General features: G+C 39.0%; 1 protein-coding gene across 5 annotated transcripts in view; it reads right to left on the bottom strand.

Moving 5' to 3' along the window:
• Positions 1-8,253: 8,253 nt before the first annotated feature.
• Positions 8,254-19,022, bottom strand: part of Drosha (drosha ribonuclease III) — a 146,456-nt gene continuing 135,687 nt past the window's right edge. For all 5 annotated transcript variants that reach the window (XM_074077679.1, XM_074077682.1, XM_074077684.1 and 2 more), the window contains 5 exons: positions 17,529-17,611; positions 17,342-17,445; positions 14,790-14,882; positions 13,911-13,957; positions 8,254-9,237 (listed from right to left, as the gene is read on the bottom strand). In XM_074077679.1, the coding sequence (XP_073933780.1) occupies positions 9,107-9,237; positions 13,911-13,957; positions 14,790-14,882; positions 17,342-17,445; positions 17,529-17,611 (458 nt within the window). In that variant the 3' untranslated portion in view covers positions 8,254-9,106. The remainder of the gene's footprint in view (positions 9,238-13,910; positions 13,958-14,789; positions 14,883-17,341; positions 17,446-17,528; positions 17,612-19,022) is intronic.

Genomic DNA, 19,022 nt, shown 5'->3' with positions numbered 1-19,022 from the left:
GAGCATTTTTGCTGTATTATGTAACAATATAATATATAAAGTCATCTGGTCTCCCTTAACCCTCCCAGTGACCTGTGAGACAGAGAGTGTGAACTCCCTTGCTGAGATAAGGCCACTCAGTCTGGTGAGAAACCTTCCTCAGACCACTTAACCTCCTCCTAGGCTCAGCATTTGATGTTCAACACAGTTTTTTCTTTTGCCACTGACCTGCTTCTCCAGAGTCATTTTCCACACAGGTTTGCTACTGGTATAATGAGTAACACTGATGACAAGAGCACGTGTGACATCCGCCTGCTACGTGGTGGCGTTTTTGATGCATTATCTCATTTAGTGCTCCCCATAATTACTGTATTACCCTTTCCAGACCACCAGCTATACAACGGCCGGCTTCTCATAGTCACACAACAGTAAGGGGGAGACTGAGGATTTGAACCTAGATTAGTGCAACTCCAGTGCTTTTGCTCTTAACCACTACCCTGCAAGAGCATTGGTTCTGCCACCAAGAGACACTTCCTGGGGTTAAGTGTTCAGAGAACTTTGGGCCTGTGTGATGTCACTGTGTGGCATTGATTGAAGCCGACAGTAGCAGCAGGCTGTCCTGGCTTGCCTGACCTCTCCCCAGAAGGAAGGCTACTCTAACCCGGCAGCAGGATCCCCTTCGCCACTAACCTACTGTAGTTCATTAAAGTCTTGGGCCTCTGTGATCCCCTTCAGATCTATGGGAACGGGTCACAGTCTCAGACTTTATGTTTCAATTCCTTTATGTCCACCCTATGGTCTATGATTTTCTTAACATGCTCTTTGCTCTCTGTTTTAAGATCTTAACATATGTAGTACTAACAGAACACACACGAGTGCTGGACATGAGAAGCATCCTGGAGGGGCTGATGGAGTGGCTCAAGTGACAGAGTGCCTGCCTAGCAAGCCTCGCAAGTATGAGGCACTGAGTTCAAGCCCAGTACCACCAAAAGAGAGGAAGGGAGAGAGAGAGAGAGAGAGAAAGAGAGAGAGAGACCTAAAGACTAAAGTCTGTTCTTTTTATTTTTAAGATTTATTCAGCTTTTAGACCTTTTTTTACCTTAAGATGTGCTTTTAGATTATAATCAATAAGGCTAGCTATTTTTGGAAATACTCAAACAAGGATTTGCATTTCTTTTTAATATTACCAGGATTATTTTATTTTTTTGATTGGCTGTCTACTTTGTTGACCAAGGCCTCTTGTCTTTCTCCTTTGTTGCTCTCTCCCCAGTTCCTAGCAACTCTTGAGGCCTGATCTCCATCCACTCCTGGATGTCTGATCTCGAACCCTTGGTTTTGTTTAGATCCCTTCCAATCATAAAAATGAGGCTAATCATTACCTTTTCTACCTTTTGGGCTGTTCTGAGGATTAGATGAGATATCATGTGTTAAAGTGCTTTGAAAACCATATGTTGTCATAAAAATGTGGACTTGTCACTTGTGGTGCCTGGTGCAAAGTTCTGATAAATGGCATGTGTTTAAGGAATATGCCAGTGTTAATTACAAAGGCATTTGGGCCTGCAGCCTGATTATCTGGAAGAAAAGCAGAAAATTCTGTAACTCCATCATGCTGCCCGCCTGTCATGATCACGGGCATTGATTTCAGAATGGAGGCTTTGCTGACTGGGATTTTTACCCAGATTCTCACCTTCAAGTCTGCAGAGACTCAGGGAAAAACAATGGCACTCTGAATATAGCCTGCTTCCTGGTCATACTTTCCAATCTTCCTAAAGCAGAGGTCAGTAAATTATACCCCACGGGCCAAATCCAGCCCGACATCTGTTTTTATGCATCCCAAGATTGGTTTTTATCTTTCTGAATAGTTGGGGAAAAAAAATCAAGAGTAGTATTTTGTGATATTTGAAAATTATATGGAATTCAAGTGCCAGTGTCTATAAAGTTTTTGATTTTATGAATGAAAGTTTTGGGCAAATTTATCTTCTTATTAGAAGACAAATTTCTGGATTTTGTTTATTTACCCAGAGAAGCTAAAATATATACTTATCTGGGCCCTCAGTTTGCTGACCCCTGTCTTAAAGCATCCATTCTGCATTTGAATCCAAGGATTCAAATCTAAGTCCTCAACAATTTGAGCCTGCCATCTGCCTAAGGGACTTCATTTGTGCTGAGACTGGACCAGAGAGATGATTGCCTAAACAAAGAAGGCTGAGGTTTGGGACTGAAAGAGCAGAGGGACTCATTTGGGACTCCATCAGGATGGAAATGACCAAAAAGGGAAATGTGACAAAGAGAAGGGAGATTTAACAAGCTGGCAGAAATCAGCTCCCTAGGCTTCTGGCGATACGACCCAGATTTAGCTAGACCTATGTGGTCTCAGTTTTCTCACCATGGTCATTGTGGGCATTGGTCTCAACACTTGTGTTTATTCTTTTGCTTGCTTCCATGATTGAGCAAATAGGTATTTTACTGATGCTCTCTCTGGAGAGACAGAAAGGGTTGCAATGCTGAATTTTGTGATCCTTAACCTTCAGTTAAACTTTGTTCTGCTCTCACCTTCCCCTGCCTCTTCTCCAATGAGCTGCCCACCTCCCTCCCTCACCACCCTGGTGCTCCCAGCTTCTGAGAACCAGAAAGCCCCTTTTCGCAGACTGACTGTAGTTCACACCTTCCCTCCAGGCTTTGGTTTCTCTCTCCTTGCATGAGTTAGCTTTGCCTGGGTAATCTCACATCCCCACATTCACTATTTAACCCTGTCTTGCAATTTGCCTCCTTGGAGAGGGGTTATAAATGATACATGAGGTTTCCCAGCCCCTACAAGCATTGGGGAGTGAGTTGGTCCTATGAGCACCTTTGTTAGTGGTTTGGGAGTACTGGCAAGTACTGCTGTCTGTTGATGGATTTCTTAACTATGGTGAAAGCAGACGGGAAGGCTGAGAAAAATGGAGAGAGGCCCATGGTAGAGATGAGAAATCAAAATCAGAAGAATAATTTTCCTGGTACCTACCGAGAATAGTGCATGGAGTTGAATTCTGTAAAAACCGGAAAGGTGACCCTGGAAGTAATTGTGATTGTGGCAGTCCAAAACAAAGATGAAAGTGCTGTGGTTCCAGATGTTTGCACACCAAGGAGGTCCAGTCACTGTCAGGACTTTATCTAGTTTGTAGTTTACATTTGCTGTTTGTTGTGCAATATTGCAACATCAATTAAGCTTCTTAATGTGGTTCTGTGCAGAATGATGGACTCAGGAGAACTGAAAAAGTGGAGGGTGAAGTGGAGTACAGATCGCCAATGCCCCTTGCAGTTAATGACCTGAGTAAATTCATTGAGCAACCTTTTGATTAAGGAGGACGCACTCCCCTGGGACCTAGGAGAACTGAGTGGGATGAAGTTGGCTGAGAAACAGCCACTTGTGGAACCAAGGACAGAATGTCACTGATGACTTCCTGATGACTGCCCTTTCCTGGGAATATTGCACTGTAAGAAAGCAAAAGCTTATTTTGTCACCAACTATTTTAAACAGAAATGAAGTCTTAGCCGGTAAAATAACACTGATTAGCACAGCAGTACAGAGGAGCCTCCAGGGTCGGATTTCACATCCCCTTTGGACTTTGTCTTCAGGCAGTTAAGCATTCAGGGGAAAAATCCCTTCTCCATATGTGGTTTGTTCAGTCGCATCATTTGTGAAACAATTTTTAAGAGACAAAAACACAATAGACCCCACACTTGTATTCCTCTTATCTGAGATATCTCCTGAAGTTTCCAACTAATCTTTTACATGGTTAATTTCTCCCCACCCCCAAGCCACCACCATTAAAAAGAGAGAAAGGAAAAAAAGACATCCCTTCTGTTACTCAGCAAGAGTAGGTGATTTGTAAGTTTCTAAAAATCCTTCCAGCCCTGCTTATTTTGACAAAACTACTTAACACTTCAAGCAATGAACTACAGGGCATAAAAGTATAATCTGCAAAGAAAACCTTAATCCTTCATAGTAACCTATTCGAATATCCTCAAACACATTGCAGTGTGTAGGCCTGGAGAATTAAGTCAATTGTTTGATCTGAGAAGAAAGGCAATTAGGGTGCTCTCTTGATCTTTCTGGTTGAATTCTAGTCAGGGGCAGCCACAGTTCTTCTCAGCTCCATTTGAGACCCCTATTATTAGAATAATAGTGGTGAGAATTAGAATCACTACAGTTAAGATTCTCCCTGCATTCTCATGAGTTGTTTTATTGAGGAGTTTCAAATCACGATGGGCTAATATTCAGCATACAAATGATTAACTAGCTGTGGGACTTTTTTTTTTTTTAAATAAAAACTTCATTTAAAACTGCTAACCTGAAGAGGAAGAAAACTTTCATATGCAGCTACTTGGATAAGAGAAAGCTGTGTTCATTTACTGTGGAGCAACTGGCAGAGATCTGAGAGGGGTCTCTGGGGCCACCAACAGAGTCAGAGATGAGTATCTAGCTGGGGTAGTCTCAAGAGAAAACTGGGGGCTATAAATTATTGCTTACAATACTCAGCAATATCCCCAAATTTCTAAATAGGAGTATAGTAATAACCTAGTTGAAAATGAAAGTGAGATTATGTAAGATTACATACGATTAAATAAAGATCATGTGTCAACAGTAAAGAATATTGACAATGGAGCTGCTGCCTGGAGATGATGGGGGTAGGTGACCGAAGCCTTGTCCCAAGCCACTGGTTAGTGCTGTCACAAATGACTGAGGTTTTCCTTCCTTCCCGTGCTCTATCTTATCAAAGATGTGAGCTCCCTGCCTTAGAGAGTGAAAAGTCAAAAGATAAAAGTCAAAAGATAAGCTCTCCCTTCCCACTGCTTTCCACTGGGCACATGCGGTTCCATTTCAGCTTCTGCCGGAATCCAAATACAGGAGATCCAGAGAGGGTGAGTATGCTCCAGGAGTTTCCAATGGGCCGTTCTCTTCACTGCAGTCTCAGAGTTCCCGCAGGAGGGTGGCTTAGAGGAAGCTGGAGTTCCACTTGAGGTCACTTGAGATCACTGAGGTTCATGAAAGAATGGCAAGAAAGAGCTCAGATATTTATATTCATCCAACAGTAATGGAGAACTCATGAAAATCCAGGAGCCCATGACTCCAAGGTACTGGTGATTATCCTGCCCACCAGGAACTTGTGGTCAAGTTGGGGGAAGATGGGTAAGTGAAAAGATAATGATAATATCACTTAGGAGAAACCCCAAGACAGTACACTTTGAATTTAAAATCCAGGGAAAGGCTTGTAGGGATAGAACCTGAGCTGAAGCCAAAAAGATAAGACATAATTAGCAGGGAGGTAGCCTATTTGGTGCAGTGGAAAGTCCTGGAGGGGACAGAAGTCATTATTCATTTGAATACCTGCAATTAGTTCCGAAGGCTGGATAGTAGTGTGTGTGTGTGTGTGTGTGTGTGTGTGTGTATTTCATACCATTCTACGAAATTCTACAGGCTACACATGAGATATTTTAAGCACAATTGGAAAATGAAGAGATCACCTCTTTAGAAAGGGAAGAATGTATCAGTTTTCCACAGCTGCATTAACAACTTACCACAAATTAACAAAAAGAATTTGCAAACTGACTGTTGAAATAACTACTTATGTGGAGGAATTCCTGAAATACACATTTGCCACAAATTTTGAACCTAAACAAAAAAAATCAGGGCTTTAGATCTAATCTCGATGAGAAAAAAAAAAAATCAACTAACGTCACAGAAATGTGTGAAATTCTGTACAATTGATGGGTTTCTTCAACTGGTCATGAAAAAAAGAGGACTGAAGGACTTTTCCAGATTGGAAAAAATGAGTTGAGTCATAAAACACAAATGCAATGGTGTGGGTCCTGTTTGAATCATTAAGTCGAACAAGCCTACTATACATTCACAAATGGAGTGGTTATTATGGACTTTTTGATACTGTTGTAGTGTCATTATCGGTACTGTGGATAAAAAGTGTTTGCCCAGATGAAAGGCTTTTTGTCCTGGGGAGTATGGTGCAATCAACAGTCTGATGGACACTCAAGACCTTCCAGAAAGGAACGGGTCACTCTCTCCCCTCCGGTCCTGATACATATGGGCATGTTTCCTTTTCTAGACAGTGAGCTCCCTGAGGACAAACTCTGTGCTTTCAGTCTTCCACACCTGTTAGGGTCCGAGAATCCTATTCCTCCGAGAGACAGAGAGTCACTCGTGAATGCAATCAACAAAGCAGAGTTTATTGAGCTGGCAAGCCAGGGTCAAGCTCCCACACAGACACACAGGTCCGATTGGGCAGACAAGACCCCGAGCCTCTTTAGGGAAGATCTTATATAGGCCCCTACCGGCCGTTACAGCAAAAGCCTGCACAGTACATAGCCAATGAGTTTGTAACACCACATACATTTCCAGCCTATCCATTTAAGAGTACATTACTTCTTAGCCTATAGATTCAAGGGTCAGTATTCACGCACACGGTTACATTTAGCAAGCAGGCAGGGCACATCTTGCATGTACTTCTAGTCGTCTTTCGCAATCTGCTCACATTCCTCACATTCCACCTGCCCCCATCCTGTTTATCTTATCCTGCACGGGGCATCCTGTGCTGGCTTTACTGGTTTCTGCTATGGGGATCTGCTGGGGCAAAGGGCACATCCTTTCACACCCACGATGTAGTAGATGCTACAAATACAATAAACATTTAAACGCAGCATGTTCTCAAAATCCCTAATTTATAAGTAGTAATGTTTCAAGGTTGTCCTATTTAAAATTTTCTTTTAATCTAAGTGTAGGGGGATTGCTGAGCCACCAGGAAACATGGCAATGTGGAACATGTCAGCGTTGGTTCAGTACAGCATCTGGTCATAGGTGAGTGGACAAGTCTTCATCCAGGAACATTTCATTGCTGCTAAGTGCTATCTCGAACAGCTGCATTAGCTAACTGCTGTAACAGACAAGCCCCCAAATCTCAAGTTTAACATTTAGATGTGTTTCTCACTTACTGAAAGTCCAGACATCTTGCAGACTCGCTCATCACCCCGTCCAGTGAATTCACGTATGAACTCGGAGAAGCCTTCCCACCCTGGCCTGTGCTCCCTTCTTCCCCTCAGTCTCACTTAGGGCCTCTCTGTGCACACACCAGTATTTAATTGTCCTCCCAACCAGCCCCCAAATGACTTGCGGAAAGAAACTTTCCTATTCAGCCTCAGTGACCAACAGCACTTACACGTGTAAGATTGAATTAGTGTATGATTTACCCCTCTTGCTGCTCTCCTCCAGTCAGAATGGGAAGTGTGAGAAGAATGAATGGGAGGGAGGCCCTCTACACTGCTCACTCCACAGTGTGCTTAGGAGTCAACCTGCTTAGTGAATCTGTCAAGTTCCGGAAGAGCCACACTAGTGTTTAATAGATTTACCTCTCCAGACTTCAAGAGCCATTAATTTGGAAAGAGCTGAAAAGGACCAGAGTACTACAGAGAGGAAAAATCAAGGTCCAATAAAAATTTCTGAATGGCATGAATTTGGCACTATTTTGATGCACAATCAAGAGAAGTGAAAAAGTTTGTTTAAAACACAACTAAAATATTTCTTCTTGCCTTTTTTCTTTTGCTTGTAACATTGTCAAGGCCACCTATGACTCCAACATTCTCTCCCGGTCCTGCTAGCCTGCTGCTCATATAATTTAAAAGAATGCCAATAAAGTAGGAGACGTGCCAGAAATAACTGGCTCCCAAATGAGCTCTCTTCTCTCCCTACCCCAGGGCTGCCTGCAGTTGTACATCAGCTTTCTTGGTGGGGAGGAAGAACACTAGTACACCTTTTCTTACAGACACCATCACACCGTCTTCTGGTTAACAAATTAAGAAACCCTAGAGGTCTTCTCTCTTCCTTTCTGTGTATGTGTGTGTGTTGTGGAGGGGGGCAGGAAGGGGGTGGTAAGGTTGTAAGTGGCATCAAAAATTTCTTATGACCTACACTTCTTTCATTAATTTGGCTAATGAATGATGGTGTATCCATAACTGGCATATAAGATATGTATCAACATAACTTCTGGGGAGCTCTCCTCAACCACCTCTTGAAAGCTGTACTCACCCCACCTCCCCACTTTATGTCTTGCCACCTGCTTCCTTGTAAGAATTGGAGTGTACTTGTGCTAGCACACAAGCTCCCTGAAGGGGAGACTGTGTTTGTTTGGCTCCCCATAGAAGCCCCCAGAGCCTGAAAGAGAGCCTGATACAGAGTAGGCACCCACTATATAGTATCTGCTGAAATAATGAATAAAAACACCGTTGTGTTACAAAGTTTTGCCTTTATTGATAAGAAACCAGTGATGTTCAATGTAAAATAACAATGTTTTAAAAATGCCATGTTTTCTAATGAAATGATAGCCCTTTACTGCAGGAACCACTTAGAGAAGCCCTATGCCAATGAAAGTGATGAACTTGCCTCTTCCTGCTCCCTTTCCCCTCCAACATCCCTACACGCACATAAAATGGGACACAATTTCAAGAGGTACTGAGACTTCCCCAAAGTCTCTCTATAAACTTCTCAAAGGAGCCACTGGCCCCAGGGTGAGAGCAGCTGCTTTAAAGGGTGGTCTGCGATTGTTCCCCTGTTCCAATCATTCAACAGATACACATGCTCAATTGTAAGTCCTTCCCCCATCCCACTGGTAAGTTAAACATTAAAAGGATTACTTCTACAAAGGATTCACTGCTTAGAATGGGGTAAGTTCAATATTTGCTGCTAAGAACTTGACAAACATTCAGATGAAAGCTGAAAAATGTAGTTTGTAGTCAAAATATCTGGTAAAGCAAATTTGTCACTTAGCTCATAATCTGAGACAGTAGAAAAACAGGATCTATTCCACATAGAATATACTTTCTTAAATTTTATTGTTTAAAAAGCAAAATAAAAGGGAAAAATGCACATCCATTACAGTGAAGTTTTCCATTTAAATAGAAGACCTTCCAGCTAAAAACAGAATATTAGATCAGTAAAGCAATAATAGTGATTTGACTTCGTGTTTTATTTCAATGGGCACACTTCATTCATTGTCTGAAGGAGAACTAGGCTATGTCTCAACGGGCAACAGTCACAGTCATTAAGCAAGTAAACACACCACCACTTCCGTGTCCTCCTTTACTTCTTTATGTCTTCAGCCTCATCTGGCTCTCTCTCTTGATGCTCTCTTTCCCACCTCATTTCTTTTAACTCTTGTCGGTATTTCCGCTCAATGAACCGCTTCTGATGGGCCATCTGGGGAAAGTTATCTGACACAAGGAGATATATTTTATTCTTAATAAAGGATAGCTACTAGTGCAGAGAATGATGCAAACTAAACATATGCACATGTACAAATATATCTATATGATACATATAGTAGCATTTTGTAAGGCAAGAGAAAAATAGCTTGTCTTCTTTCCTTATTCTTTTGTTATTCAAAAATACATTGGAAATCCTGGATTGGCATTCCTGATTCTAAATTTCAGTATCTGATTCAAAATTGAGTGTAAAAGGCACAAAAATGCTAAACACAGAGGTGTGGTTTTGAATGTTTCCAACCAGCTGATTTAACATTGCTTTCCTAGCAACAAATGATTTTCAGGGACAGATTAAAGGATATAGTACAATGGAGTTCTATACTTTGGAGATGCTCAAACCCAAAGCTTCAAAAGTGGTAATATTACCACACCCTATTTACTAAGAATTAAAGTTTCTAAAATGAGCAAAAAAGAAAAAAAAAAAAAAGTCACATGGACCAAGTTAAGTCATTAATTAATTCTGTTTTTAAAGTTTACCATGAGAGGACCAAAGCTATAAGAGTAATTCATGAGGACTTTGACTAGAAAACCATCAATCACTGGCATAGTTTAAGCTATATTTACTTGATATTTGACTCTATGAAACAGTACAACATAATGAAAATCTGGACTAAGATTTAGAATTTTACTATTCTGTTGTCATTTGCAGTGCAATTTTAGTGTAGCAATGAAGAAACCAAGTACAGAATGAGAAATAGCCATTTTAAATGCTGAGCCAACAAACACTTACTCATCCAATCACAAAGGACACATGCACCATGCGTAACAGAGAGGAAAAATGCTGCTGCTCTGCCTGGCCAACTAAGGGCTGTTGCAGAGAAAAGACCTCCACGTTTCACATGGGAGGAACCGGGGCGAGGGAGAACAGGGCACGTTCGGGGAGGTAAACTGGTCGGTTTGTTTGTTGTAAAGGTGAAACATAATGAAAGTAAATCTATTCATCTACGGCCTATTCCTAAAGTCTCTTTTCTCCCGCTTGAAAGACAGGCAGTAAATCAGTAAAGACCCTGTATGTCTGAGAACCAGTGATTTTTAAACACAAGAACATGACATCTATATTTTACAAATAAAACAGGAATAAAATACTATTTTATAAAATAACATTAACTTGATTTTGTACATGTTACATAAATCCAGGTTTCAAATATTACAAATAATTTTTAAAAAATCAAACAAATCCAAAAAAGTTAAGTTGTAAAGTAAGTCTCTAGTATATGAATTGTATTTCTTCAGTAAAATCTATTCTAAAATTGAATTTGCTTTAAAAAAAAAATCCCGCTATTCCTATATAGCCAATGAAAAACTTTTCATCCATCCTCTTTTTCCATAGAAGTAAAGTTATAATACATCATACATATACAATATAAATGTGTGTATAAACATTTAAAATCATTCCACTATCCACCTTTACACTGGGAACACAAAGGTATGTATCTATTTATGTATATACTTATTCCCTACTTATTGCAGTATAATCACTTTCATTAGTCTTTAAAAGTATTATTTTCATGGCTAAAAAAAATTACAACATTTGAATACAGCAGTGTTTGGTAAACTATTACCAACAGGCCAAATATAAGCCAATCTACCCATTTCGGAAAGCAAAGTTTTTTTTTTCTTTTATCGTTCATATGTGCATACAAGGCTTGGGTCATTTCTCCCCCTTGCCTCTACCCCCTCCCTTACCACCCACTCCGCCCCCTCCCTCTCCCCACCACCCCCTCAATACCCAGCAGAAACTATTTTGCCCTTATTTCTAATTTTGTTGTAGAGAGAGTATAAACAATAAGAGGAAGGAACAAGGGTTTTTGCTGGTTGAGATAAGGATAGCTATCCAGGGCATTGACTCACATTGATTTCCTGTGCATGGGTGTTACCTTCTAGGTTAATTCTTTTTGATCTAACCTTTTCTCTAGTTCCTGGTCCCCTTTTCCTATTGGCCTCAGTTGCTTTTAAGGTATCTGCTTTAGTTTCTCTGCGTTAAGGGCAACAAATGCTAACTAAGTTTTTAGGTGTCTTACCTATCCTCACCCCTCCCTTGTGTGCCAAAGCTTTTATCATGCACTCAAGTTCAATCCCCTTGTTGTGTTTGCCCTTGATCTAATGTCCACATATGAGGGAGAACATACGATTTTTGGTCTTTTGGGCCAGGCTAACCTCCCTCAGAATGATGTTCTCCAATTCCATCCATTTACCAGTGAATGATAACACTTCGTTCTTCTTCATGGCTGCATAAAATTCCATTGTGTATAGATACCACATTTTCTTAATCCATTTGTCAGTGCTGGGGCATCTTGGCTGTTTCCATAACTTGGCTATTGTGAATAGTGCCGCAATAAACATGGGTGTGCAGGTGCCTCTGGAGTAACCTGTGTCACAGTCTTTTGGGTATATCCCCAAGAGTGGTAATGCTGGATCAAATGGTAGATCAATGTCCAGCTTTTTAAGTAGTCTCCAAATTTTTTTCCAGAGTGGTTGTACTAGTTTACATTCCCACCAACAGTGTAAGAGGGTTCCTTTTACCCCACATCCTCGCCAACACCTGTTGTTCGTGGTGTTGCTAATAATGGCTATTCTAACAAGGGTGAGGTGGAATCTTAGTGTGGTTTTAATTTGCATTTCCTTTATTGCTAGAGATGGTGAGCATTTTTTCATGTGTTTTTTTTTGCCATTTGAATTTCTTCTTTTGAGAAAGTTCTGTTTAGTTCACGTGCCCATTTCTTTATTGGTTCATTAGTTTTGGGAGAATTTAGTTTTTTAAGTTCCCTATATATTCTGGTTATCAGTCCTTTGTCTGATGTGTAGCTGGCAAATATTTTCTCCCACTCTGTGGGTGTTCTCTTCTAAAAGCAAAGTTTTATTGGAACACAGATTCACCTGTTAGTCTGCATACAAACTATGCTACAATGGCAGAGTTGAATAACCATGACAGACTACGTGGCCTGTGAAACCTCAAACATGTACATTTGTTCTTTACAGAAAGTATTTGCCACCCCTGGCTTACATAGTAAGGACATAGTAAACATGTCCTTACTGTTAAACACGCAGTTTCATTTTTTGGCTATTTAAGTCAAGATGTCACGATTATGATATGTGAGCTCTAGTTCTTAACTCCAACTATTTCCTTAGATTTTATTCTTAGAAATGAAATCTGTTTCAAAGGGTCTGATCTTTTTAAAGACCTGACATATTGCCAAAGTGCTCTGCAGCAGCTGAAACGGTTTCGTCCTACCAGTATTTTTGAGGAGGACTGTCTCAGAATAGGTGATCTTTCCAGTACTGTTTTATAGTTGAAGACAAAAAACAAAAAAAAACACCTCCAAATTTAACCTTCAGCAATTTACAAATGGAAAGTAGAATCTCACTTTATTTCAAATATGATTATGTATTTATATATACAATGAATGAAAAAGTTCCCAACAACGTTAACATAAAACTCACATGAAGACTCTACAGATGCTAGACCCTGGCAGCCCTCTTGCTTTTCCTGAATGTCTGCCATGGCTGAGAATCCTGGGCTGCTTCCCCTTCAGTGTTATGCACTTTGCTCTTTCCCACCTCCTTTAGCTAGGTACTTGAAGCATCACAGAACTGCCCTGTCATGTTGTACCCCAGGTTCTACTGTGCACCACAAAAGACCTCAGAAGAAAAATACATTGCACTCTTACCTTCAACTTACAAAAGTCTGCAGTCCCCTACATGATCAATTATTGATCATGTGATTCAAGTTTCTTTAGCCCAAGCATTCTGTTTTTTGTCACTGGGTAGGGTTTGAACTCAGGACTTTGCACTTGCAAAGCAGGTGCTCTACTACTTGGGCCACACCTCTGGTCCATTTTGCTCTGGTTATTTTGGAGATGGGCTCTCATGAACTATTTAACCAGGCTGGCCTCAAACCACGAATTCTCTCGATCTCAGCTTCCCAAGTAGCTAGGATTATAGGTATGAGCTACTAGCTCCCAACTAGCATTCTGCTCTTGAGAATCTATCACACAGAACTAAAAGCACCACTACAGAGAGATTTATTGCTGACAACACACACACACACACACACACACACACACACACACACACAAAGCATCCACCAATGATAAAAAAGCTGAATAAAATATAGCACACACATAGCAGGAAATAGTATGCAGCCATTAAGAAAGAATGAATTGGAACCATTCCCCATGACCTGCATGGCTGCAAGTTGGACAAGAACAATGTATTTTATATGATAAGCTATATTAGCATGCAAAAATCACCCATTTTCATAAAACAGTGGGGTCCCAAACTAAATCTTCACATGTATACTTCTACGTCTACATAAGGTTTCAGAAGTATGGAGACATACATAGAAGGAAATAAAGGCTGTTCACAAAGATTGTCTGGGTTGAGAGCAGGACTGCACAAAAAAGGAAAATGAACAGCAAACGCACTCAGGAATGCTGCTTTAAAATTATAAGTCCATTTTATAACACATCTGACATTCTACTACACTCTCTGTGTGGAGAATAATTATGAAGAAAATAAGATTGCATTTTATCAGCACTTCCATTTTTCTACTTCCTCATTTTCTTTCCATAAACACTCATTACATTACGAGCATATAATTATAGAGAAAGACCCCGGCTTACATTTTTCAAGTGCATCCATTGCTGCTCCCATTTCTGCTTGCTGAATGCTATTAAATAAAATAAAGGTAAGGTACATTTTAAAGAATTTTCTCAAAAACACAATTCATGGCTACAAATTATTACGGCTGATTTTCACATCTGGTGCATAAAATTTCATCTAATTACTTACACTGTCACACAGTGAATTGCATGGATAGGAATATATACAAGAACATACAGACATGTCCTTTATTCACACAAAGCCTGTTTAAAATATTCCTTCCACAGTTTTTAATACTGCAATGTCTTCTATTTATATTAGAGCTAAAGTATTTCTTAAGTTTGAAAACCCTCAGTATAAAATTTAAAAATAAAAATTAATATCTGTCTGTGTATCTATCTGTGTTTCTGTATCTATATAGCTATGTACTTAAATATAGAGATAGAACAGAGGGTTCAAAGTAAAGTGATAATATATACAATTCTTTTTATATAAAGGTGTTAAGCATGTCCACAAAGTTCAAGTGAGTAGTAACAAGAAATCAAATATCTGATGGCTGCAGCATGCGCAACATGACGGATCTTACATATCTAACTTGCATCGATATCTGCACTGTGTTAAGACCAAACTGGACAGACATAACCTGTGCACCCACTAACATGGTTTTCTCAGTGGTCAATGCCCCTTACACAGTGGCATTCCCCTGTCCAAAGCCAGTTTTTAAGTTTGGGAGTTGGCTTGTTGGGGATATCAACCATTGGGATTCACTTTGCTATTAGCCTTGAACATTCTACACTACAAATTAGCAAAGACAGACTGCATTATTTGGAAAAACCACATAGGACTTCCTGCACTCAGGATGTTTATTCAATAAAATTCAAAGTATTTTCTTCCCATACCTTGGTCCTTTCCCACAGCCTATCCTTTCTCCCTTGAAATAAACAGCCACAGTGTAGGTTCTAGCATGAGATGGCCCCACCGTCTGCAGAGTCCTGAAGGGAAAGGAAAGCACATTAATTATAGTAAAATGTTCTTATTTTTGCTACTGTTTAACTCGGACAAAGATCTTGTATTTATTGCCTAGATAGAGGAAAGTAAAAAAAAAAAAAAAAAAAAAAAAGTGAAAATGGCAGAAAAGGGAGTTAAATTTTTAATCTGCTAACCTGACAAAGTTTTTGAGTTAAAAGATTAAAAAAAAAAAATCTCATTTTTATATTCTCCCCAAAATAATATGAATAGCATCTGAATGCTCACAGTGCATATAAAATTTTAAACAATTTCAAAACATGAATATTCCAAATATCATAAAATTTAAAAAATTTTATTGTGAGAACAAAGTAATTTATTATGCTAACTGTTTTTCACATCTAATCACAGCTAACTCCAATAAATATTGGGGTAATACACCTCAAGCCACACTTGAATGGTTTCACATCCTTTATGGACTCTTTTTAATGCCTGGTATCTTATCTGAAAGATCAGAAAACATATTTAATTTCTGAAACATCTGTGATTATTTCAAATGTATACTATAATGACAACTACACAACAGTCACCAAAAAACAAAGCTGCAGGTACTCTGGATTTTAAAGATGTCGTGCAGATTTCAAATACAATAAAACTGGTAACTTCATGGAAAAGGGAAATTAAAAGTAAACAAAAACAGGTAACGGAATGAACACAGTAATCATGAAAAAACTATGTAAAACAACCCATCATCTTGATAACAAAGAACAAACTCATTGTGTACTTTCGTGCGGGGGAGCAAAGTGATTTCCTTTGTGTTCATATACTCCAAAGGGTGAAGGTGCATGATGGCGCCTTAAAGTTGTACTTATTTCAGTAGTCATGCCTGTGCAATGAGAAGTTTGTCTTCCTTATTTTATGTATTGAAACTCAATTATCACTTTGATAGGGAAATACTTTAAGCCTTTCATATAATACAGTTTAAATATTCATTATGCTTATTAGGACATATTAAAGTGCCATTTCTAAACATTTGGGCTTTTTCTCCCCAGTAAATAAAGGAAACTTTGTCTCACAGTGACAGCTTGTTGGCACAATTCAGAGTAGCTTGCTATGGGTAATTCAACCTTCTCTTGGCCTCAGTTTTGCTTTTAGCAAAAAAGCCTATAAAGTATTGTGAGTATTAAATGAAAACAGAAAAGGATTTAAAATTCTCAATTGCCACTCTGTTTTCCTTTGGGTATTTTGAAGTTTGAAAGTCCAAAGAGGCTTTTATTCTATATGGAATACACATGCACAAATGTGTGTGCTTACAATCATGTGTTTGCACAGGCATGGAGTAAAACAGTTCTAAGACTAGATTTTTAAACATCTCTAAAATCACGTATCAACAATACCCTGGGATGCAACTCATCTATTTCAGTAACCCTTTCACTTTTTAATTCCTCTTTCAAGAACCTTCTAATTAACATACAAGTATCACATGACAATCACTTGACTTCAGAGTCAAATCTATTTTCATCAAAACTGTTACCTAGAGTAGTGACCCATGACTCACCTACATTCCTTTGAATGACTTTAGCTATATTCAGAAGTAGAAGGCAGCTTTTGATACAAATTCTAAAAAGCTGTAACTGTTTGTTAACCCAGCAGCAGCAGCAGTAACTGCCCTGCTTCTTATAATAACTACCTAAGGCGGCAGCCTGTCAGCCAATGGGTTCAAGGAAAAGAACAGAGAGGCCCCAAATGTTGCTAGAAACAAGCACACATGATCTAATCAAGATGCATAGCCCAGCAGAGATTATAAGAAATAAGGAGACAAACACAAAAATGCACATAAGAACTAGCTAATCTGAATTTTCTTACCTTTATCTCTTAATCTTAGTATGTCTTCCTGCCAAGCAGTAGGTTTTTGTTTCTTGTAGTTTTTTTTTTTTTTTCCAGTATCGGTACTGGGGTTTGAACTCAGGGCCTTGTGCTTGCTAGGTAGGCACTCTACCACTTGAGCCATGACCCAGGCCCTTTTTTGGCTTTAGTTATTTTTTAGACAAGATCTAGTGTTTTTCTTGAGGCCAACCTTAGACAGCAATCTTCCTACCAATAGGCATGCACCACCATATCTGGCTTGTTTGTTGAGATAGGGGTCTCGTTAATTTTTGCCCAGGTTAGCCTCAAACCGCAGTGGATTCCTACTTCCCAAATAGCTGGGATTACAGGTATAAGCCACTATGGTAGCCTCTGCCAGGCAGTAGTTCACAGATAATTTTAGAGATGAGAGAAGGCACCGAAGCAATCATGAGGCACCCCTTACTTACAGCTAAGACTCAGAGTCCAGAGAGTTTCTGTGTGGTACACTGACAGTCAGAAAGTCTCAACCCTGGTGCCTTATCACAATCTGGCTGCCCCGTTAGTTTTTTCTCAAAGCATATGGAAGATCAACTCTAAGCACAATGGGTCCAACGTCCTGCAGACAGCAAGTACTTACTTGTAGAGGGGAATGTCTGGCTCTTTTCCTTCTGTTCTAAGTGTCAAGCAACACTGCTGTAACTGGGATTTTGGGTCATTCCAATCCTGATTCAAAATGAACTCCTGTGATAAATTCCCGAAAAGCATTTAGTGATGGATTCTGGAATCACCAGGAATAAAGCATACTGATAAATTTATGAGCTTACTTTTAATCGTGGAAAAAAACAGACATTCATGAAAGTATGTACATATTCCAAATCCTTATCAATGTACAGTGCTGCAATAAATGCTGAAAAACAAAATTTAAAAATAAACTACAATTCACTGCCATTTGCCAGAAAGAGCAAAATAACTATCTTTTAAACAACATTTGAACAAGGTTTTCGATTTCCAGGCCCTCTTTATATTTTTAGCATAATTATTTTTCATCTTCCTTTAATAAGACTCTACTGTTTATCACTAGTACTAGAAGCAGCAACATAGATGTGTGATTAAGATGCAAAATCATAGAGTAGAAAGACCAAACTACATTTAGCTATGAGCTAAATGAATAATTGGTTTAAAAGATACAAAAATGTTGCTGAATAGCAGGGAAGGAATGATACATGGGAACACAATCAGTTAACACTGAACAAATCAAAATACAAAGTGCAGTTCACATATGATGCAAGAATATGCACAACACTGGGTTCTGCCAACACTGACCTTGAGATCACCCACGTATAGAGGTTTTATGCCAAATTTCATGAACAGAAAAACAAATGGGACAATGTAAAAAATCAATCTGCCTAAATTGAGAAAAACCTAGTTCTGGGCTTAATGACAACCTAACAATCTATATGACTTTGCATTAATAAATCGTGACCCCAAAGATGACTTAATTAAAAGGAACTTTAGTCAAGTAGACATATAGGTGCATTTTAAAAGGGCTAAAAACAGCCTTCATTGGAGGAGGGGGAGCTATAATGGAGGAGATGAATTTGTTCGAGGCACACTATGCATGCATGGAATTATCACAGTGAAATCCCCTTGTGTTATTAATGTATAATAATTCAAAAATAAAATGAAAAAAGCCAGTAACATTGGTCTCAACTAAATTTTTACATAAGCTTAATCTTCCAATTACTTTACTTTAGTTGAAAAAGAAGTTTCTTAGATTGCCTTTACACTATGTAAATAAGCTGGATTTGTACAGGAAACTTTAATATTTGCTTATAACTCCAATTGCCAAAAATATTTTAACAAACAAGAAATGTTCCAAGGCCCAGAGAATGGTCTACTTCTTTTGAAATAATATCACAAACAATAAAATTATGTGTATAATCCCTTAGTTGGCTATAATGGAATTATTTATGATGTTATCAGACTATATCAGAAAGTACAAAAGTTAACATCTGTCTGTAGGGCTTTATACTCACTCAAAACAATGGATGGTAATTTTAGTATTTAGTGAATAAATTATACTTCTTTCTTTTATGCCCCTTTATGAAGGGTGCTGGTAGGCAAAAAAACAAACAAACAAAAAAAAACCCACAATGACCAGTCTTCACATTCTGCTACTGCTTCACACAAAGGAATGTGATGATTCAGCATCAGGAAGGGGGAGAGCTACCACAAACATAGATTGAATGTAAAATGCATTATTCACATTTAAACTATTTTCCTAAAAACAAACTTTGGTTAAAAGCATAAATTTAAAA

Source organism: Castor canadensis, chromosome 6 (assembly GCF_047511655.1).
Source record: "Castor canadensis chromosome 6, mCasCan1.hap1v2, whole genome shotgun sequence".
In the NCBI taxonomy this organism is placed as follows: domain Eukaryota; kingdom Metazoa; phylum Chordata; class Mammalia; order Rodentia; family Castoridae; genus Castor; species Castor canadensis.
Note: the sequence above shows the minus strand (reverse complement) of the source record. Positions and strands in the feature narration are given on the sequence as shown.